At 32.9% G+C, this 23499-nt stretch overlaps 1 protein-coding gene and 1 pseudogene across 6 annotated transcripts in view; both read left to right on the top strand.

Moving 5' to 3' along the window:
• The window catches only part of PCDH11X (protocadherin 11 X-linked), a 779467-nt gene that overhangs the window by 50928 nt on the left and 705040 nt on the right, over positions 1–23499 (top strand). For all 6 annotated transcript variants that reach the window (XM_059049893.2, XM_067023489.1, XM_067023490.1 and 3 more), the window contains exon 2: positions 1737–2321. In XM_059049893.2, the coding sequence (XP_058905876.1) occupies positions 1782–2321 (540 nt within the window). In that variant the 5' untranslated portion in view covers positions 1737–1781. The remainder of the gene's footprint in view (positions 1–1736; positions 2322–23499) is intronic.
• On the top strand, positions 12479–22953 carry LOC131748813 (retinoic acid receptor beta pseudogene; annotated as a pseudogene).

Genomic DNA, 23499 nt, shown 5'->3' with positions numbered 1-23499 from the left:
ACCTATGTGCATTAATAGTTTTCCATAATGGATTTTTAAATGACCATCTGTCAGCTAATATTTTAAAACTTCAGAATGAATTGAGAGCTGCATTAATCCCTACTTAATTGTAAAAATATAGTATCTGATAGGTTTAGAGCAGTGTAACACAAATTTCACTTTGTGTTTATATAACATATTACCTACAAATAACATCCAGAAGCATATTAAAATGTTTCATGATACTAGATATTAAAAGATTTTTAACATACCAAATTGAGACTGTATCCAACAAATCAAACTGAGAATAGGAATTGAGAATTAATAAAGGAAACTGAAGACAAATTTGCAATTTATAAAGAAATAAAAATTCCTTGTTGAATTTTTTCAGAAGAGCTAGAGAACTGAAATAAAGTGGCAGATTTCAGTGAATGAAAAATAATAAGCAAGGAGGGGGAAAGCAGCCAGAGATATTGTTTGTTTCTTGACTCTCTGTTTTAACTTGATAAAGTCTTTTAAAATGCCTTTCTTATTTTTAAACCCTAGTCAAGCTGTTTCATGTAGTTGGGTAACTCTTATGTCAATCTGTACATGTGAAAACCCATTTTCACATGGACTACTTTATGCAATCTATAAACAAACTCTCAGAGTTGGGATGTCTTGCACCCCAATTATCTCATTGAATGTTTGGATATTGTCTAACAAATCATAAATATGTAGATCTAAACTGGTGATACAGCTTCAGTATCAGTACCTCAAATATATGGAATTCAATCTCTCCTGAAAACAATTTTTTTCCAGAATGCTTTAATAGGCAGTTGTTTAAATTGATCTGAAAGTTGCCTCCCTGTAATTTTATACCTATTATTGTTCTTCTCATCCAAAGAAAGACAACTTTAATCTTCTTTCACATGATTGTTCTTCCCATGTTTAGGCATTTGCCATATTGAACCCTCTCCTCTCTGAAAGGACTTTACTTTTTAATCCAAACTTCCTAACCTAGATCGATATTTACATTTTGAGGCCCAGAGCTGAACACACAGAATATTGTATAAAACATTTGTGACATAGAAAAATTGCATTTGAAAACCACATTGTAACAAAGAATAAATTATTATATTCTATTTATTAGTAACACATATCCCTTTACTTTTCCTTAACTATTGAATTAAATGTTTTAAATTATTTTTATTACTATTAACTATCTTGTTATAATATTATCTTTTATATATCTTATCAATGGTGAACACCTTTATAAATATTCTGGGTCTCATAATTACTCAAGGTATCTTGCTTAATTTACCTTTCATCTTGATGTAAAAATGCATATTAGATTCCAAACAAATCTGTCATTAGTTTGTTTAACAGTGTTTATCGTGCTAGTATTTTCATTTAATGATTTTGGCAATTTTTTATTTTATTGAAGTATAGTTGATTAACAATGTGTTAATTTCTGCTGTACAGCAAAGTGGTTTGGTTTTATATATATGTGTGTGTGTGTGTGTGTGTGTGTGTGTGTGTGTGTGTGTGTGTGTTTCTCTTTCATATTATTTTCCATTATGGTCTATTACAGGATATTGAATATAGCTCCCTGTGCTATACAGTAGGACCTTGTTGTTTATTTCATTTAGTGATTTTAATTTAAACCTGAGCATTTAGGTAACATACTTTAATGCTTGGCTTTAATAATTGCTTCTTCTTCTTCCCCTTCCTCTTTCTCTTCTCTTTCTTTTCTTCTCTTCTTTTCTCTTTGGCAGTTCTCTGTGGACTGATACAAAAAAACTAGTGCAATCCTGCCTGGTATGGACTTGTTGTCCGGGACGTATATATTTGCGGTCCTGTTAGCATGCGTCGTGTTTCAGTCTGGCGCCCAGGAGAAGAACTACACCATCAGGGAAGAAATGCCAGAAAACGTCCTGATAGGCGACTTGCTGAAAGACCTCAACTTGTCGCTAATTCCAGACAAGTCCTTAACAACTCCTATGCAGTTCAAGTTAGTGTACAAGACCGGAGATGTGCCATTGATTCGAATTGAAGAGGGTACTGGTGAGATCTTCACTACTGGAGCTCGCATTGATCGTGAGAAATTATGTGCTGGTGTCTTAGTGGACACCCGTTGCTTTTATGAGGTGGAGGTTGCCGTTCTGCCAGATGAAATATTTAGACTGGTTAAAATACGTTTTCTAATAGAAGACATAAATGATAATGCACCATTATTCCCTGCAACGGTTATCAACATATCAATTCCAGAGAACTCAGCTATAAACTCTCGATATGCTCTCCCAGCAGCCATTGATCCTGACATAGGAATAAACGGAGTTCAAAACTACCAACTAATTAAGGTGCGTTTTAAAAATGCTTCGTTAAAGATAGCTCATTTTTTAAAGGGAAGAAAAAAAAGGATCATAGTGTACCTCAAATTTTGAGTAAGCCATCACCACAATTTTACAAAGTTTAAGTAAAGCATAGCAGAGAAAATTTATCAATGTAATTTTTGCAATTGCATGGAGTTTATGAATCTTCATTTTTGTATATTCATTTTCAAGCAGTTGTTTGTGTTTCCACTAACAATCTATTATAGCAGACAAGTAGTTCAGCCTTGCTACTTACAAATCAATAACCTACACAATATCTTACTTTTAATCTGTCTAGTCATGACTTTGCCTCAAACAGCCTAAACAAGCAAATCTAAAACCTATCAGGTTTTCTAAGTGATTATTTTAGACAGAAAGCTTTATCTTGTCCTTTGAAAAGAAGACAAATAAATTTATTTTAGGGGTGAATTGAACATTTTTATTACTAGCATTTCTACAGGATATAGTAGTAATAAATATTTTCATGCTGATTTCAAGTCAAGGCAAGATCTTTAAGCATCTCTTGAGTCACAAAATGAGATTAAATTTTAGATATGTCTGGTTAATGTTAAATATTTTCATTTTGTTCCAATTCTTTGAAAACATAGAACATTAATTTGCAGTAAAGGGTAAGTTAATTTTTCAGTCAAAGAGTTTCAGTTAACCTAAAGAACCTATTCTGGTTTGATTTGGGTCTTGGGTTGGGAAATGCAGCGGGAAGAATAGATGGAATATTTGGTAGTCTTTGAAATATGTGCAGAGAGACTGCATTTATCAAGCAAATGGGTGAATATTTTTAATTGGCTATATATAATATAGAGTAGTAGAAAACTCATATTGGGCTATTTGATATAGTAAAATGCATTTGAATGATCTTGGCAAATGTGTAAAAGAACAAATGTGCGGGTATAATATAGATATGGTCAAGCAATTTTCAAAGTTTTATAAACATTTTCTGACTATTCACTACCAGGTTATGATTATCATAATGATCATTGTTAAACTTATTTAAAGAACACATAAATAAGATATTTTGATGAATATCATCTGAAGGTTTTAGCACAGAGGATGTGTAATATTGGAAAACTGCTTAGATGATGCTGATATGTTGTGAAGATATATTTGTTTATAAATACATTCAGAAATAGAACTCTAGAGACCTTTTGAGTGATTTCAAGTGAAATGCAGATTTGTGTGTGAATATAAGAAGTAAAAACTGAAAAAAGATGGATGATTTATAAATAAGCATTTCTAAGTAAGGTCCTTGCAATGGTGTTTCCTTATCTGATGAAATGCAAAAATATGCAGGAGTCAGAAAGATATAGATCACAATTTTGTGCTTACCACCGACTAGACAAGCCACCTCCAGCTTAATCTTTCTTACCTTTAGTTTCTCTAGTCATAATATGAGGATGATGATATAAATTTCACAGGGGCAGAATTGGGGAAGAATAAGCACTAATTAGAGGGTAGATACACCTGCATAGAAGATTTTTCTAGATGCATTGAAACATTTGACTGTTTATAGAAATGTGAGGCTTATTACTTTAAACAGTAAGTTGCATAGCAGAGTGGATACTATCTCTAAAGTTACACTGTCCAGTAGATGACTGGACAGTTACACTGTCCAGCAGTGATGACAAAAGTTCTATTATCTGTGGTATCCAATATGGTAGCTACTGGCCACAAGTGGCTATTGAGTGAGTACTTGAAATGTGTTTACTGTTACCAAGGAACTGAATATTTAATTTTAATTAATCTTAATTTTAATAGCCACCTGTGGTAAGTGGCTACTATTTTGGAGAGCACAGACTAAACAAAGAAAAGCAGTTTATTTAGAAAATAAAAATTGACAGATTCAAATCAAAATGGGACCTTACCAAATTTAAATCAGGAATTAGTAATAGGGTCTCTCCACCCAACCATCCTGACAAATCTGTTATTTTGAAATGCAGTGCTTTCCTGAAAGAATAATTTTGTCATGTCTCCCTCCGGGCAGCTTAATGAACTTCCAAGAAGTTTCTGATTTGTCTTGAAAGCTGCTTAACAAATTCAAATTCAAAAAAAAAAAAAAAAAACAAATAAACCCACTGACATAATTTAGGTTTGTTAAAATCTATTTTCATTTGAATTACTTTGAAAGATTATCAGCAAGTGACATAAAGACAGGCTCACTAGAGGTTCTTAGATGAGTCTTAGAAATAGACATGCTCTACAATTTCATTCTGTTTTAGAATGTGTGATAAGCCAAAAGTGATGTACCTAAGTACTGGGGCATTTGTATGGCCCAATGGGCAAATACTGTCCTGACTGCTTGTTAAAAATAATAATTATGGAACACAAAGCATAGTCCTGGGCTTGCAGAGGGCCATCTCATGGGTTAACTGAGTGCATTTTGACCTGCAGAAAGGTCCTGTCATGAAAGTGGTATGTACGCTGGGGGAGGGGGGATAGGGAGGTTAAATAAAAAGAAAAAAAAGAAACATGGATGAATCATAATTCATCCATAAATTTTAATAAGTGTTATAATTTGAAAGTAAGTAGGCCAACCATACTAATTTATTTTTAAAGATCTGTCCTGCAGAATAGGTTGAGAATTTAATTAATATTAACTTGTTCTATTTTTGTTGAGTAGACAAGACTAGCAAAATCACAGTTTATCTTAACTAAGGAAATAAAAAATTTATATGAAAAGTTCAGATAATGAAGGGAGAGAAGGGGAAGATATAGAGAAAAATTCTAGGAAAAATTAGGTCAATTTACACATGAAAGTGTCTTGCTATTAACAAATCTATGTTAATTAACAAGATAATTAACTGAAAATAAATGTATTTGATACACATATCAAAATGTATATCATAAAAAGTAGCATAAGACAAAACTTACAATATTGATCTTCAAAAAATTAATATATAAATATTTTAATTTCATTTATGCATTTCATGATATTAGGTGTGCTTTGGCATAAAAAGGAAAGCATTATTATTACACATTTTAAATATTTGGATATTGCATTTCAGGGTAATAATTTATTTTGTTTATGATCATATGACTAGTAAATTGGGAACCAGAATAAGGTCTTCTGACTCGTAGATTTGATTGACAGAAAGAGACAGATAGATAACCTTGAGGGTGGGGATCACAGCTAGTTTAACAGGAAGGAAGAAGAAGAAAAAAGAAGAAAATGAAAAAAGATAAAGTGAAAAGAAAGTGAGGAATGAATGAATAACATGATTACCAAGTGATTCTGCTTAGTACAAAGAAAATTATGGTAAAATAAAACTTATCCACATGATCTTGCAAAGGTTAATTTTCAAATTTTTGAGAGATTAGGTTACTCTAAAGAAAAAAAAAGCTTCATCTATAAGTTTTTGATGCGAATTGCCACTTAAAAAAATATCCAGAAGTGAAATCTTCCCTTTTCCCTGTCTCAGGTAAAGACATGGTATAATGAGAATTCCCCATGATATTCTGATATAATTTCTCTTAATTTGGACTAGCTATGCTAAAGACCTATAACTATATATATATATATATATATATATATATATATATATATATATATACACATATATGTATATGTGTATGTATATGCCATTTTTATATATTATAAATATTGTTTTATATATATTATAAATATATCATTTTAAAATGCTATTAAATAATATATTTTAAAATATATGTTATACATGGTATATAGTATATGCTATGTGTACACTCTACCTACATACATATTGTGTACTATATATATAATTATCTGCATCTATGTGTCACCTATCTAATAAATATATACCACTGAGCCCTAGTAGTATTTGACAGAGCTGTTGTCCAGGAGTAGAAAGTTACAATGTCTTTCTAAATTCCACCTTATTATTCTGACGGCCTGTTACTTATAAAGCTTTTTTTCATATTCTAAGTCTGTTGTCAGGGAAGCTAGTACATTCACAAATAAAATATACTTCAAGCACCCAATCTGACTCAGGATATGGATATAAACCACAGGGACCTACTTCTTCCCATGGTTGGAACTCAGGGGAAATTAGTTTGTGTAATGATGTTGCATATGTCTTCATTTTCTGCTTCCGATTTTCATCTTCCCTCACATATATCAGCAATAATATTTCTATACTAGCCCAGTGGCAGTGTGTTGATTGGTCCCCTTGAGGCAAGCATGACGATGTTTCAAAGGTTGACTGTGCTGACGGAGCATGAAGATCAAATTTTTCTCAGATTCATGACCCGACTCAAAGCACTCACACATTTTTTGCCCATCTCATAAAGCATCCTCATATTTTACATCCACCTCAAAAAAAGTTAATCTTAGGCAGAGTCTTTTCACATAATCAAGGTTTGGGGCCTTGTTTCTATTTTTTTAAAAATAAGATATATTTGGTTTTTACTTTAAAAACTAAATGAGAACTAAACATCTTGCCTGTTGATCAAGAGTTTGGATTTATGAAACTAAGGTTAGACTTAGATTTGCTTTGAAATCTGGTATTAGAAAATTCAAATTGTGAAAATTCTATCTACCATTAGATTTAGTAACCTTGAATACATTTGCCAAGAATGAGACATCAAATAATATATTGTAGAGCTAAAGAGCAAGCAAACTTTATTATTCTGAAGGAATTAATATTTCTTTATCATATGTATCCACGGATCAAAGTAGTGTGTAGTATCAGGAGGAGTGATTAAAATTCATTAATGCCATTGCAGGCATAATATGCTATAACAAACAATGTTATAATATGCTATAATATACACAATATGCTATAACAAACAATGTATTTACCTGCTTTAGAAAGCAAAGTTGCCTCTAAAGATATTCAGAAGAGTTTGAATATAGTGATTTCCTCAGTTTTCAACTATAAAATGAAGTTTTATTTGGAAGTTCACCCTTTCAGCTTTAAGATAACTTGATTTTATATTCTCTGAATTCTATGATGTGCAGATTAACATTTTTGATCTGTGCTAAAAAGTAAAAGAGATGACAGTCAAATGCTAATGACTGTTAGATCCCTGAAAGCTAGGGGTTATTATCAAAGTGCACCTCCAGTGGGGAAAAATGATAACATAAAACTCATTCTCTTCATAAATGGATCTTTATTAATGTTGTCAGGTCTTATTACAATGAGAGTGTGACACTAATAGGATTAAGTAACTTTTGACCACATTGCTATTATCGGAGTCCTGGTTAATATAGTCCATTAACGCCTTTCATTAAATACATGTGTTATTAATAGTCCCACATGAAACACATATATGTAGGACATTTTAGATAGCTCAATTCTAGAATTTATAAACTAAGATTCTGAAGAGCAAATGTATCTCCCCAACTTTGATTAATTTACTCACATTCTGCCCTTTGACCTGATAATAGCAACTAGCTATAAGAAATACTGCTAAATTTTACATGGATTATTATTAAACACAGGTTTATTGATCTGTTATTCTATTGTTCACTGTATCTAAATAAAAACCAATTTGATGTTTAATTTTGTGCCTGCCAAAGGGAAAGACTTAAAATCTATTAAATATATATTTAGTTATGAGACAAAATTATAGAACTCTTTAATGAAAACATGAGGTTTGGTTATACAGATCTACTTGGCTCCCATAATTCTGATCGATTCTAATAATCGGAGATAATAAACATTCCAATGTGTGTACTTAGTTCAGCATAAATTATTTTTTGATCTATACAACTTTATACTGACTGTATAACAACACTCTTAGTGAACTGAATTATGATCCTTCATTCAATCTTAAACCAAAAAAAATGATGGATTGGTAAAGTTTTTCTACCAGAGGTGGTAACATCTTGCTCAGAAGTGATGATAAAAGCAATAAGGTCATTCGGGGGAAAATTTCTGATTTTGACTTAATTCGATGAATAAAATAATTTAAATAGCTTTATGTTTTTACCAAGCTTTACGCTTTATGCTTTTATGTGAATTTGGACCAGTTTTGAAGAAATTATTCTTTATCAAAAAAATATAAAATGCATATGAAAAATAGTTCTCACTTCAAAATCAAATACCAAAGAAATTAGTATTCTCTCTTTGCATTTATCAGTTTAGTCATCTTTATAAATCAATAAGTGTGAATAATTTGATAGTATAATAGGGAAAATAAATTGCTTTGACCACAAATTAAATTTTAGTACATCTTTGTTGAAGTGTCTTTTAGTTTCTGAATGCACATGGAATGTACCAGAGGAAGGAAAGTATTAAGTTCAATTTAATTTTAAAACACAGAGCTTAAATAAATATTTTTGAAGTGTTCTTTATACATTGGTCTTTTGCTTGCAGAAATTAATATATCTCCACCAATATTATTGTACAATTATGTGATAATGTTTTTTTCTTCATAAAAGGTTAAATATTCATTACTAGAGAGCTCAGTGCATCAAAATATAATATCCACATGCATGCACACAGAAATGTGTCTTTTAGCAACTAAAACAATAAAACTATAGCTGTCCATATATTTTTCATTTGCTGTGAAATGTAAGATGTAATTCTAGATGATCAGTCATAAGAAACCTATTGCTTTTTTTTAATACAGTGAAAGAATGTTTATATTTTAATTGCTGCATGTAGATGTCTGTAAACTTGCAGGTAAACTAAGAAAAGTAATACAAGGTTATAGAATAGGAAATAGAAATAAAAGACCTTTTATAAAAACTACTTTTAAACTTTGTTTCATTCAACAAAACAAGGAGTTTTAAAAGTTGAGTGTGTAAAATGAAGTTTTAGGTTATCTCACCTAATTTACATTTGTCCTTGAGATCTCACTAAACCAGGAATTTTATTTTATGGAGGATGTTCTCATGAACATATCTTATCCTTTTACTTATTTTAAATATAGAACTCCATTATTTTAAGCTTCTCCAATAGAATGAAGTAAAACTCTAAAGAATGGAAAGCTATTCTACTAAGTATTTTCTTAGTTGTAACAGTAACTGACTACCAACTAACATCTTAGTCTAATTCCAGTCATCTAAATTTAACATATACTTAATGAGTGCCCAGCATACAAAGTCTTGAGGGATAAAAATACGTTTGAAAAATAGTCACTGTCCCCGGGGAGCTTAATAACAAGGCATTATGGGGAATATATTTCTACACTAATGATAGTAAGGAAGAAAACATTTATTATATTAAAAGAACATTTTATCTTGAATTGGTCATTCTGACATTAAGAACATGGAATTATTTTTAAGTGTTCACAGTTTCAGACAAGTTCAAATTTCCCACTCTACTTTCAGTAGATTTTCACCCAGCACCTTCATTCATTCATGATATTTTATTTTTTACTAGGTCTGCAATTGTGGCAGTGATACTTTCTGCCAACGTTTATCTGCAAAACAATTTCAAGACTGAAAATAAAATATTTTTGATGAAAATGTTAATTCCTGTGCTAGTGGTGGTAATTACATGAGTCCTATTATCTTAATTCTCTAACTTGTTGTCTATGCCTCCAATTCCTCTTCTATATAACGGCGAAAATAAAATTATCTTTAACAGGCAGGGATATTATAAAAATTAAAGAAATAAGAAAAATACATAAAATTTGCTGAGTGCCTTGAAGAAAAGTGTTTTATAAACAGTAGTTACTGGTTTTGCTCTATGGTTTAAGATTGTAGTCTCCCCCAATTTTTCTAAAATTATGCTCTATACTCTTTAAAAACCTTATTTTACAACCTAAACTTTTTGCACATATTTTATATATGTATATAGAGGAAAATATGACAGCATTATTCTCTTTCTCAATCAGTGTCACTGGCTCCACAGTTATTTCTTGACTTAGTTCAACTTAAAACAAACAAACTTCCATTTACCTTCTTTAACTTGTCTCTTGAATCAAATGTTTCGTTCTCCTCATTTATCTTTCTCTCCTCCTGGCCTTCCATATGACTATGATATTGTTAATGTGAATACTTTCTCGTATACAGCTTCTACCATCTGGAATTGCTTTATTTACATCTCATTCATATGCCATTTTTAAAAATTAGATGTCCTATCTTGTCTTTTCTTTTTCACACTGAAAACTCTTTTCTATTTTCCTATTTCTTTTCTTGTAAGTCAGTCAAAATTGACTTACTGCAGTGGATTCTGTAGGAGAGATATGTAATAACAAATTTGAATTTTTTAATCATTCAAAATTAAATAGGTTTTAAAAGTCATTTTTGCAGCAGGATATTTGCTAGAACTACACTTTTATGGATACTAGTATGTTTTCTTGGTTTACGAGGGGGCCCTTATGTTCACTGAGCACAAGAGTTTGCCTAGAAGCATCCATTTAAAGTAGCTTAGTCAGGGACAAGAAGAGCTTTGCTAGGGCTTTCCTGGTGGCGTAGTGGTTGAGAGTCCGCCTGCCGATGCAGGGGTCACGGGTTCGTGCCCAGGTCCGGGAAGATCCCACATGCCGTGGAGCAGTTGGGCCAGTGAGCCATGGCCGCTGAGCCTGCGCATCCGGAGCCTGTGCTCCGCAATGGGAGAGGCCACAACAGTGAGAGGCCCGCGTACCACAAAAAAAAAAAAAAAAAGAAAAGAAAAGCTTTGCTGTCAGTAAGGAAAATAATGAAGTAAATAGTTAACAGAAGAACAAAGTAATGCTCTAAACAATCCAGGGATGAACACATTTTTAAAAAAACAATTTAATGGATTATAAATAAAGAAGTGTAGAACTTTATAGATTACTTTTAGTTGAACATAGTGCATTATTGAAGTCACTGAATGATTGTATGGATGTATATGAGAGTGCATATAGCTCTCAAAAAGTAGAAAAATATAATCGTTTTTAGATTATACAAACTAATGAATATTCGATTAACTTAGATATTCAACTCCCTTCCATAAGTAAATATGAAATGAAGGCTACTTAGGTTGGTTGAATACACAAAAAAACTATAAAATTCTGATTTTGATTATTATATTCTTGACTTCTTTTAGTAGTGTCACACTGCTTTTTTCTGAGGACTTAAATATATAACAGATTTCATGAGTTTCAGGAGGCCTTCAAATCTTTTAATTTTACTCTGAGGAAAGTGATTCCTAAAGGATCAGCTACAGATAGCCATAGCATTTTCTTCAAAACCATATTGCCCCTTCAAATACCTCATTATCCTAGATTCCAAAACCAGTCTAGAACTTTCTAAGTCGAAGAAGTAGCGATGACCATCCTATTATATTTAAGCCTTTGGAAGCCATTGTAATGGTGTGGGAATGCATCTTTAACTAGAAGTACTCATGGGACTGGAAAAGTGAAAATTTCCTCATTGGGGATGGTATATATATGGCACTGAGTTGAAACATTGTTGGCTGGCTTCTATATAGGCTGAACTAGCTTATCCATCTGTAGCTTTTAGGATTCTATACATTTCTCTGAAATCTATTTTCTCCAGAAAACCCATCTTGAGTTTTCAGGCATATTTAGCTGCCTTGAGTTTTGCTTTAGTCCTTCAAATGATGCTTTAGATCAAATACCTAATTGGTAAAATGAATGGATTTTTTTTAAAGCTAGAGGTCTCACATAGAAAACCAGTTTACATGCAAAATAGCTAGATTTATAAAACTGACATTTTAATCCGTATAACTCTTAGAAATCTGATTTTTTGTTATGTATTTAATAGACATGACTTCTTGAGCTGTATATTCTACACAAATATAATCATACTATGGCAAATTTAAGTAGTTTAAAGTAATTTAAAATTTTTCTCCACTTGTTTTATTTGATATTTTTTAAATAGTAATCTCATTTTAACTATGTCTGACCTTCTGTAATCTAGACTGTTAAAGGTTTGAGGCAAAAAATTGACTCCTGTCTGAGATAGTCTTCTACATACCCTACAATCTAGTGGGTGGCCTTATTTGAGTATTGACTAATGTAAAAATAGCATTTTACAAAATAGCTTCCTGATATTACGAGACAACTGTGGAATTTGGTGAAGCAATTATTTTTGTATTTTTCCCCCATTTTAAGGCATAGTGTATTAATTAGATTCAGCTATAAGTAAACATAAACTTGTTTTAGATAACCTCAAGAGTTATTTCAAAGTATCTTCATAGTTTGCTACACAGTTTACTGACAATTGTTTCATCTGCCGCAACTGTTAAGCTTTCTTAAACTTAATTGCTCCAATGGGTTAGTGATAGTTGATTCACCCATATTTGCAGTGCATTGCCACAATGAGTTATCCACAATTCTTTTTACTGACAACAGCTTTTGTATTTTGTGTTACTATGATATTGGAAGAGTTTTTTCCCCCGCACATAACTGACTGCATAACTCTATGATTTCACACATTAGCAATTTCTGTTTCACAAATAACTGGATTTGCTGTCCTAGTTGCAGTTATCCGTAGTTGCTTTAAAAGATAACTGCTGGGCTTCCCTGGTGGTGCAGTGGTTGAGAGTCCACCTGACGATGCAGGGGACGCGGGTTCGTGCCCTGGTTCGCGAGGATCCCACATGCTGCGGAGCGGCTGGGCCAGTGAGCCATGGCCGCTGAGCCTTCGCGTCCAGAGCCTGTGCTCTGCAACGGGAGAGGCCTGCGTACAGCAAAAACAACAACAACAACAAAAAGATAACTGCTTATTTTGATTATTGCTTAGGCAGTATTTGTAGTTACTTTAAGTGTTGGTTTCTCAAATGATTTCCACAGACACAGTGGACAAACGGTTTGACCTGTAGAGTTCAGATTCAATTCGTAGATTAAAAAGAGAATTATCTTTGGGTGCCTTATACATATCTTTGTGTATATATATATATATATATATATATATATATATATATATGTTTTAACCTCTATTTTATCCTCACCTGGTTTTCTGTTATTTACTTTCGTTTTATAAAATGAGGCTAACCACATAATTTATCCTCCAAATAAAGACAAGTTTAAAAGTGAAAGGGCACCTCTTAATAGTTAAACAGGGACACAAGAATATATGGTCACAACACATAAAACCCAAAATGTCTAATTTCTTCTTTGCCATTTTATGTTTCCTGTTCTTCCTAAAGGTCTGAACTACCTTGAGCCAGAGAGCTGCCACTTCCTGCATAAGGTCAATGAAGTAAACTATTACTTGCACAAACTCAAACTGGACTCTCCATTTATTTTAGCTGAACAATTCTCAGGTGAACAATTCTGAGTTAGCTCAATTGGCAAAAGATTAGCTTGTGAAGAATTATCTGGCAGCAGACATGCTATCATCAAATTTATGTAGGGTGAATCCTTTTCTGAGCTGGCATTGTTCATGTCATGTAGTGTTCACTAAAGCTAAACAGGCAAGAGAATGGCATGGAAAGCAGATGTAATTTCATTAAAAATGCTTTTATTTTGGACATATGATTTCCTTAATCATTATTTAAATATATGAAGGCTATCTGTCCTTTGCTTCCAAGTTTTGACTCACAAAAATTAGGAGGGATTAGCCTCTGGCCAAGGTTCTAAACAATTAAGGTTTTAAGAAGTTAAATGTGTTACCCCATTTCTCCTTTTTTACACCATTTTCCCTGAGTACCTATTTATCTAGAGGCCATTTGAGTATAGCCTAAACAGTTGATGAGTTAGAGAACCTCTTGCACATCTTTTCAAACTAAAAATTAGATTGTAGATAAGAGCCTTGAGTGGTTTTTGTAAGAGAAAAATAGTGATTTCATCTGAATGGACATATTCTTCATAAATACTTTTAAAAGAACAGTTTATATTTTCCTTCATTATACTGATTTGAGAATAATGGGTACTTGGATGCAGTATCACACTGTATTCTGTTGTTGTTTCTCCATTCACCAACATTAAAAAACATGATGTCACCAATAATCATTTAATTATTTTTGCATCATATGTTTTGGTTTTCTTCATGGATTTGCCTGGACTTCACTGAGGGCTTTGAATTTCTTTTACATACATACTAAATAAATATATATATATATTTTAGATAGATAAATATGGGCACTTGAGTCACCATCAAGAGATATATATTATATATTATATATTGTATATTATATATTACATATTATATATATATATCAGGTGTATTCTGATGGTGACTTAAGAGTGCCCATATCCTATTCTAGTTGAGCTAATCATTTTTCTAAAGATAAGTTTAAATTTCACCCACTAAATATCCTATATGCCTTGACTCATAGAACCAGATATGATGCAGAATTCTATTTTAAAAGTCAATTGCATACCCTTCCCCCTCCCCATATCCTCAGGTCCATGTTCTAGTAAGTCTGTGTTTTATTCCCGTCATACCACTAATCTCTTCATGACATTTTTTTTTAGATTCCATATATATGTGTTAGCAGCTGTGACTAAGTGAGAGAGTGGCATGGACATATATACACTACCAAATGTAAAATAGATAGCTAGAGGGAAGCAGCCGCATAGCACAGAGAGATCAGCTCTGTGCTTTGTGACCACCTAGAGGTGTGGGATGGGGAGGGTGGGAGGGAGGGAGACACAGGACGGAAGAGATATGGGAACATATGTGTATGTATAACTGATTCACTTTGTTGTAAAGCAGAAACAAACACACCATTGTAAAACAGTTATACTCCAATAAAGATGTTAAAAAAATAACAAGGTGAATCAGTTATACATGTGCATTTGTCCCCATGTCTCTTCCCTCTTTCATCTCCCTCCCTCCCACCCTCCCTATCCCACCCCTGTTTGTTTGTTTTTGAATTAAATGCATGTGTCTGTGATATGCAGGGTTCTCTAAAGCACAGGATCCAGGTAGGGGTTCGTCTTGCCTGGGTCTAAGGACAGTACTGAATGGAGCAATCCAACACCGTCCCCCTATTTAGCTACGGTGTTGTACATAAAATACATATTATTGCACTAAACGATTATGCGTGTTGAAGTTATAAAAACTTTAGCAATAGAATGTTTATGACATATACAATGGAATGAGGTATGTGCTTTATTCCTGTTTGGGAGAATAAAAAATGATTTCCAGTCTGTAAAAAAAAAAAAAGTCAATTGCACGTATCAGGATTACTGTTCTTTTATATGGCATTATTCATGACAAGCAAAGCGATTCAATGAATTAGTAAACACATTTCAAGTATGTTTATTTTGAAACTTGCCTTTAATTCTTAGAGATAGCTTGAATATTTTAGTATAGTCCCTAATAAAAATAATTGAATTAGATTCAAGTATCTAGGTAATAGAGTTAATAGCAATCACTACAAACCTAAATAATTCTGGTGATAATAAAATTCAAGTTAAATACAAAATGTTGTATAGAGTTCATTTAGTTTAATAATCCAATGGTTTAATAGTTTACATTTGATTTTAGAGTAATGATGTTTTAAAATGCAAATTGCTTATTATAGATTCCTTAACTTTATAATAATTGTCTTTCTTCCACCTCTTGGCGGTTTACCAAATCACAAACGATTTTTTTTAGTACCTGCTTTTATTTTATTTATTTATTTTTAACATCTTTATTGGAGTATAATTGCTTTACAATGTTGTGTTAGTTGCTGCTGTATAACAAAGTGAATCAGCTATATGTATACATATATCCCCATATCTCCTCCCACAAATGATTTTGATCAGAGAAGAATGTCTTTTTCAGCAGTTAAAACCAGTATTAATTAAATGTTTACCAGTCTACTATCATTGATAGGGTTTTGCTATACTTGAAAAATATATATCCCAAGGTTGTCAAATTTTTGAGAAATTTTGATTACATTAAATTATAGTTTGATAATCAAAACATAATTTGAGCATCATTTTAATATTCAGGCTTCTTGTCCTTGCTATTATGTGCATGAAAGTAATTGATCATAATTCTATATAAATTATTCATTCTAAACTGTAGTCAACACTTTGTTATTCTATAGTTAATCAGATTTAAGTGAATCATATCTTTTCCCATTACCTTTTTTCTCCAAAATACTTTTAAAATATTTCCTAGAAATTTTCTACTTCAGCAAATGTATGTCAAGACTCCCAGACTGTACAGCTAAAACTAATGCAATATTATAAATCAACTATACTTCAATTTTTAAAAAGGCTCCCAGAAAACTTATTTAAATTCCAGAATTATTCATGGGATTGGATAAACTCACATCTCCATTAGACATTTTTTCCTGTTATTAGTAAAATCCCCTCTAGTTCTGATCAGTGTTGTAGCAGCTTTGACCTTGGTTTTTATTATATATAGAATATTTTACAAGGAGCAGCATCTTCTCCCTTCTAAGAGGATAGTCAAAGCAAATTGGTGTGATTATTTAGAACAGTAGGGATTTTTAAAAGGAATTTCAAATTGGACTTTCTAGGTATCACAAACCTCAATGTACTGGGCATCATTGATAAAGAGATTCCTCTTTTAACAATTTATTTTGATGTAGCTACATTCACTTTGAAGATTTTTTGGTAGTTGTACATGTTTCCTTCAACCATTTTTCTTCTAACTGTTGGCTTACTGAGGTTGTGAAAACATACAGAGGCTGTGGATACCGACAATTTTAAGTTCTGCTTTGATTTCCAGAGGGGAAATGTAATATTATACTGGCTTTGGCATATAAGACCTTTATATTAATTCTTAGTCAAGATAAAAAAAAATTTTCTTTTACCACATTGCCCAATTATCATCCTTTAATCAAAGTAACTTATTAATGCTACAGAATGTATTTGTGGACATTATAGTTTAGAACTTGATTTTGAGAACATTTTATTCTAAAAATGGTATCAAGACGTGACTTTCCAAATACACTGTATTTTCCTATTATGGTTAAACTTGTACCTCTTTTTGTACCCCTCATCTCACCCTTTTAAACTAAGACTTGTAGCTGCACAAAGACTGAAAATACCTTTGCTTATTTATGACCTTATTTGGTAAACTTTATTTAATGTAGGTATTAAAGAAGAAAATAAAACCCTCAAAATGTCCCGATCTAAAAGAGAGCAAAACTAAAAACTCCTTTCTACTAACTTTATATTTTGAAGCATTTATTTTATAACCCTTAACTGTCAAGAATTGTCATATGTTTTGCCATCTATGACAGCTCTTTTAGTAGAATAAGGGAAAGGCATTGTTATAATAAGTAAGGGATTTAAGTAGAGCAGCTTTCTGGTAGAGTGAAAATAGTGATAATTCTGCCATCATGCTCTTGTTTTTTCCTGTACTGTCCACTGGGTTATACATTATTTCTCAATATGATACAAATTAAGATATGTAGTGAGCTGTGGAAAATTTCTTATATTTTGTCATAAACATATGTTTACTGACTGTACATCAATAAATCAGTAAGCAATGCATGAAACTCTAAGAATTATGATATTATGAAAATATCTACAAAACCCTGGATGTTTAAACCACTGTTTTTTCATATGATGTTGTCACAGATCAAATATATTCACCCTTTTTATTTTAAAAATAATAAACAATTATTGTTTAACATAATTTTAAAATAACATGTTTAAATTAACAAATGTAAAATAGAGTTGGACATTTATTCATATCAGATAAATAGAATAATGTTTTCTATGTATATATAATATTTCCCATAATGTTCAGTTTTTCGTTGCCATCTATAGATTTAGCTCTTATTGAATAAGAACGTGTCTCAGAACCTGAATCAAAACTTGATTTTAAAATTTTAGTTGGTAACCAAAGATCAAATTTCTCCAGTTCTGTATCAGATGATCTGATCATTAGACACTAGTTGGATTCACTTACTTTCAAGTATTACATTTTAAATGTGTTTTGATTTTACCACCTATAATTTCAAGCTACTGTGTAAACCTTGGAAGTTTTAAATAGTACTTCCATTGGTCACAAATAGAAATTAGTTTGCTGCTATTCTGGCCTAGCATACAAATAAAGTCAAAAGCTTCTCCTCCTAGAAACATTTAAACCATTCATATTTTCATAAAATTAGGTATTACTTATTGGTGATCTCAGAGTTTTTAAAAGTACAATTAACCACAAGATAAGATAGTCTATACGAAAATATGTTTATAGTCGGCTTACTGCCATAGAAAAGTGATGTTTGTACAAATGATTCTAATGCACAAATGTGATTCATTTCTTTCCATTTATATTTTGGAAGCTCTTCTGATTATTTATTTGCTGGATCCTACAAGTATAATTGTAGTTATACTGATTTCAGTGTAAAACTTTGCATTTGGATACAATTTAGTCTTTTCCTTTTAGGATCATAATTCTCAATGTGTTGGCCCAGGGTTCCTTGACCTTGTCACTATTGACGTTTGGAGCTGGATAATTCCTTCTTGTGAGATGGGGTAGGACAGGACAGGGGCTGTCCTGTGCATTGTAGGAAGTTTATTAGTATACCTGGCCTCTACGCACTAAGTCCCCGTGGCACCCTCCTGCTTAGATGTGACAACCAAAAATATTTCCAGAGTTTGCTAACTATCCCCTGTGTGGGGGTGGGGGCTGGAATTTCCTTAGCAGAGAACTACTGCTTTAGCCCACCCTTGCACAGCCTAGTGTGATAGGAGCAGATTTTGTTATTTTTAGTAACTCCAAGGACAAGTCAGGGTGTTTTGAACACTTTCCCAAACCTTCAAATGATGAGCATTTCCAGATGAGAGAATACTTCACAAATGTTTAAACAATAAATGCAATTTGAACAGTTTCTTAAACCTTAGGAGTCATAAGTGGAAAAGTGTTAGCACATAAAAAAGTATTAGCACCTTTGATAGAGATTTTATTAAGTAATAATGCTCTTTATAACTTCCAAAATGTATAATTAATTTGCAGCGTAGAAGTTACTTTCTTATCTAGGTAACTGAAGGGGAACATTATGCTAAATGATAGAGCAAAGTAACTTGAGAGATGGTTTTCTTCTAATTTCAGATAGGATAAACAATTCATTAATTGCACAAAAATATTTCAATATTCTGTTTTATTATATATCAAGAAAATACACTTATTAACACTAACAAAATCTTAACATATGTAATGAATCCACTTTATAAATTGAATATTTATATGAAACAAATGTGTCCTTTGCCAAATTAATTTCCAATCTAAGAATAAAAATTAGAAGGATAAAATTAATATGTATGAGTATTTTTGTTTGTAAAATGTTATAAATTGTGGGAACTCAGCTAGTAAAGAAAGGTTTATTCTTTTCATTAGTAAGCTCATTATTTTTTTAAATTTGATTTCATGGTTGTGTAAAAATTATTAGTTAAAATAGTTAAACGCTAATGTTAAAATAGTAAACTTTGAAAAAATCTATTTGCTACTGTTAAGGATTAGAAATGATAAAAATTAACATCTTCTAGCATTAGACAAATTAAGAACTGTTTGAAGATACAGTATGTGAATGTAACACAGTTTGCCTTGTATGATAGCACTAGTATGGCTATCTTGTTAAAAGAAGCATTTATTAAGCCAATGTCTTTACTAATGGGTTTATTTATGATCAATTGTTTTTAGCTCTTAAATTTTATATTTTTTTCTTTTAGTATTTTGAGGCATGAAAATATATTTTGACTGTATGCCTACAATAATTTTATCTAAACTGCTATATTCATCATTGAAAATGTCTTCGCTTTAATGTGTGAACCTGGGACCAATTAAGTTAAGTTTGTCATTGGCTGTGTCTGTAAAGAACTGATTAACTTAATAAGACTGGAATTTTCAGTTGTTTCATTGATTGATATAGTTGCTAGATGTCATGGCATAAAAATACTGGTTCTCCCTTTCAAGGCATAACCTTAATTAATTTTGGAGAACTTTTATAAACATTACTACTCTCTGGATGGAGTTTAGATATTATAGTGTATTGATACCCTGATTAAAAGGTGTGATTCAGTGCACCTGAGGGGAAAAAATATTACTAGTAGTTTGAAAATATTATTGTTTCTCCTGATTCAAACTGATCCCAGACATAATTTAAATCACTCCTGGAATCAGTGTCATGGGGCATAGTATTTTCTGATATTAAATATGTCTAGTAAATTTGAGTAGGCTAAGACTCCTTAAATATATAAATATAGTTATGCTTGTAGAACACTGATGACTTTTTTCCTATGGAAGGGCTGCTTTAAGAAGAAGACATTATTTTTTTATTGAAAAGTAGTGGCAAAAATATTTTTGTCATCTACTATGCTGATAATTCATTTAGATAGCAATAGATAGCTTATGTATTTAATACATATTAAAATTTATTTTGACTTTGTTGGTTCCTTGTGTTTCTGTAAAAGATACCTGTCTTGGCCTGTGGAACTGGTAGTGCCAGTTATACAGAAGAGGTAGTACCGTCAGAGGAGTAAATTACTACAACAATCATGGTAATGAACATGATGAGGATAATGGCAATGATGATGATACTGTTGATGATGAAAATCATGAATTTTCTAACGATAATCACTTATTTGATGATATTAAAAATGCTACTCATGAATTATTTAACATCAGAGAAATTTGGGCTTCATGTTTCCATCTTGCTAAAAACATGGTCAATAATTAAGAATCAGAAATTATCTCAGAGGACATGGTACTTCCTTCTAAAATAGAATCAGAAAAACATTTAAGCAAATGGGGATGAGTTCCTCCTCCCCTTAAATTATGACAGGAAAGGATAGGTAAGAGGTAAGGTCCTCTTAATCTCTCAAGATATATCCCATACGGTCAGTACCAACTGGGTAAGCGTTGGATTATGAAAATAACTCTGACTATAAATGGCCTCACCTGGAGCTTTCTCTGATTCAGTGGACAAAATACTTTTGTCTGGGCATGATCTAATATTGTCTGCCCTGAATTTTTTCTCTCTTTAATTATCTCTTATTCCAGAGGCATGTCAAAACTATCCCATGGCCTCCATTCCTTGCCCAGTCTTAACCCACAAAGAAGAATGTACATTTGAGTTAAAGTCTGAACTGCAAAAAGCCATGTCTAATGTTGCCAATCCTTCATTCCATTAGGGGAAAAAAATATACTCTTTGGTCTGTCTGAAATGTGCAGGGGGAAAAAAAGACCCAGGTTTGCTGCCCTTCTCAGACCATCCTCCAACAAACCCTGCCCCACCTCCATGATGATCTGCCTCTAACTGTTGGGCTACAACCTACCTCTCAAAAACCAGATCACTGAGAATTCTAGTACTTTCGTTAACAAATGTGAAGAATGATTTAGTGACTAACAATACAAACAAACAAACAAACAAAAAAAATATATATCATCCGCAAGATTTGTCTGTTCATCCATTGATAGCATTAGCATTAATGACTTCCAAATATTCAGCAAAGCCTCGATTAGAATGAACCATCTCTTATTAGTCACTGCCCATTTGAAATTCCATTCCCCACAGAACAAAGGATTTGAGCTATTCTGGCAATGATTACCCATTTCCAAGAGAATGAAATCTTTGGACAACTTTGTCATTGACTTCTCTCAAGAACATTTGCCACCATCTTTATCATGACATCTAGTTAATCAGTCTTCAGACACCCTGACATAGAGAAGAAATGGCCTTCCCATATGATATAGAAACTGAAATCCTTTTTTGGAGTAAAGGAGATTTCTGGGCTTTTAGGATTAAGTAGGACACGGGTGGTAGAATGAATCAGATTTTCTTTTCTGTTTCATTTATATATGTCTCATATTTAGTCATTTAAGATTTTCCCTTTTTTCCTGAAAGTCAAAACCTGGCTTTTCAAAACTAAGTGAAGAATAGACTGAAAACAATTGGAAAACTGATGAATGGATTTATTTCAATATCCATCTGTTCTCATGGATATAACCACCCTGATATCTTCAATTAAATCTCCTTTGGAGGAGGAACCCCGGGGGGGGTCGTAGCAGCCGCTGAGTAGGGTGGGCATTTCCTCCCACTCGGTCATGATGCACAGGTTGGGCACGTGCGAGGCTCCGGGACAGGAATTCCAGTGCTGATCATCGAGTCCGAGTGGACCTGGGCCACTGGGACAAATTCAGTGAACTGGCCACCAAGTGCATTATTAAGATCGTGGAGTTTGCTAAACGTCTACCAGGCTTCACCAGCTTGACCATCGCAGACCAAATCACCCCGCTGAAGACAACCTCTTTGGACATCCTGATTCTGAGAATCTGCACCAGGTATACCCCAGAGCAAAACACCATGCCATTTTCAGACGTCCTGACCCTGAATGGAGCCCAGATGCACAACGCCGGGCTCAGACCCCTGACCGACCTCGTATTCACCTTCGCCAGCCGGCTCCTATATCTGGAGATGGACGACATGGAGACAGGCATTCTCAGTGCCATCTGCTTGATCTGTGTAGACCGCCAGGACCTTGAGGAACCAACAAAAGTAGATAAGCTACAAGAATCATTGCTGGAAGCACTAAAAATTTATATCAGAAAGAGATGACCCAGCAAGCCTCACATGTTTCCAAAGATCCTCATGAAAATCACAGATCTCCGCAGCATCAGTGCTAAAGGTGCAGAAAGTGTAATTACCTTGAAAATGGAAATTCCTGGCTCGATGCCCCCTCTCATTCAAGAAATGCTGGAGAATTCTGAAGGACATGAACCCTTGACCCCAATCTCAAGTGGGAACACAGCAGAGCACAGTCCCAGCCCCTCGCCCAGCTCCGTGGAGAACAGTGGTGTCTGTCAGTCACCACTGCTGCAATAAGACACTTTCTAGCTACTTCAGACATTCCCCAGTACCTTCACTCCTGGGATTTAAAATGCAAGGTAAATACGTTTTTACTGCTGCTTAGTTTTTGGACTGAAAATATATTCAAACTCAAGAAGGACCAAGAAGTTTTCATATGTATCAATATATACCCCTCACTGTCTAACTTACCTAGAAGTACAAACTTTTTAAATTCTAAAAATCAGCCATTTCATGCAACCCCAAACCAGTTAAAAGCTTCTATTCTCCTCTTTGAACAATCAAGATTGCATGGCAAAGACCCAGTCAAAATTATTTCTCCCTGGGTAAGTTTCTGAAGACTCTGCACATACAGAAGTATGGCTCTGTTCTTTCTCTCCTGTACATTTGGTGCTTTCCTTTTGTCTTGCATACTCCAAATAACCAAGACACCAAGGTTATGGAACAGTTTACTTACATGTCCAGTTAAGAAAGGGTCAAAAAAAACTGTCTTGCTTTCACAGATCAAGACATCAAGGTAAGGAAATGGGATTGCTGTACAATGTGGCAAGATAAGGAGAAAAATGTTC

The sequence above is a fragment of the Kogia breviceps genome, chromosome X, assembly GCF_026419965.1.
Source record: "Kogia breviceps isolate mKogBre1 chromosome X, mKogBre1 haplotype 1, whole genome shotgun sequence".
Lineage (NCBI taxonomy): Eukaryota > Metazoa > Chordata > Mammalia > Artiodactyla > Physeteridae > Kogia > Kogia breviceps.
Note: the sequence above shows the minus strand (reverse complement) of the source record. Positions and strands in the feature narration are given on the sequence as shown.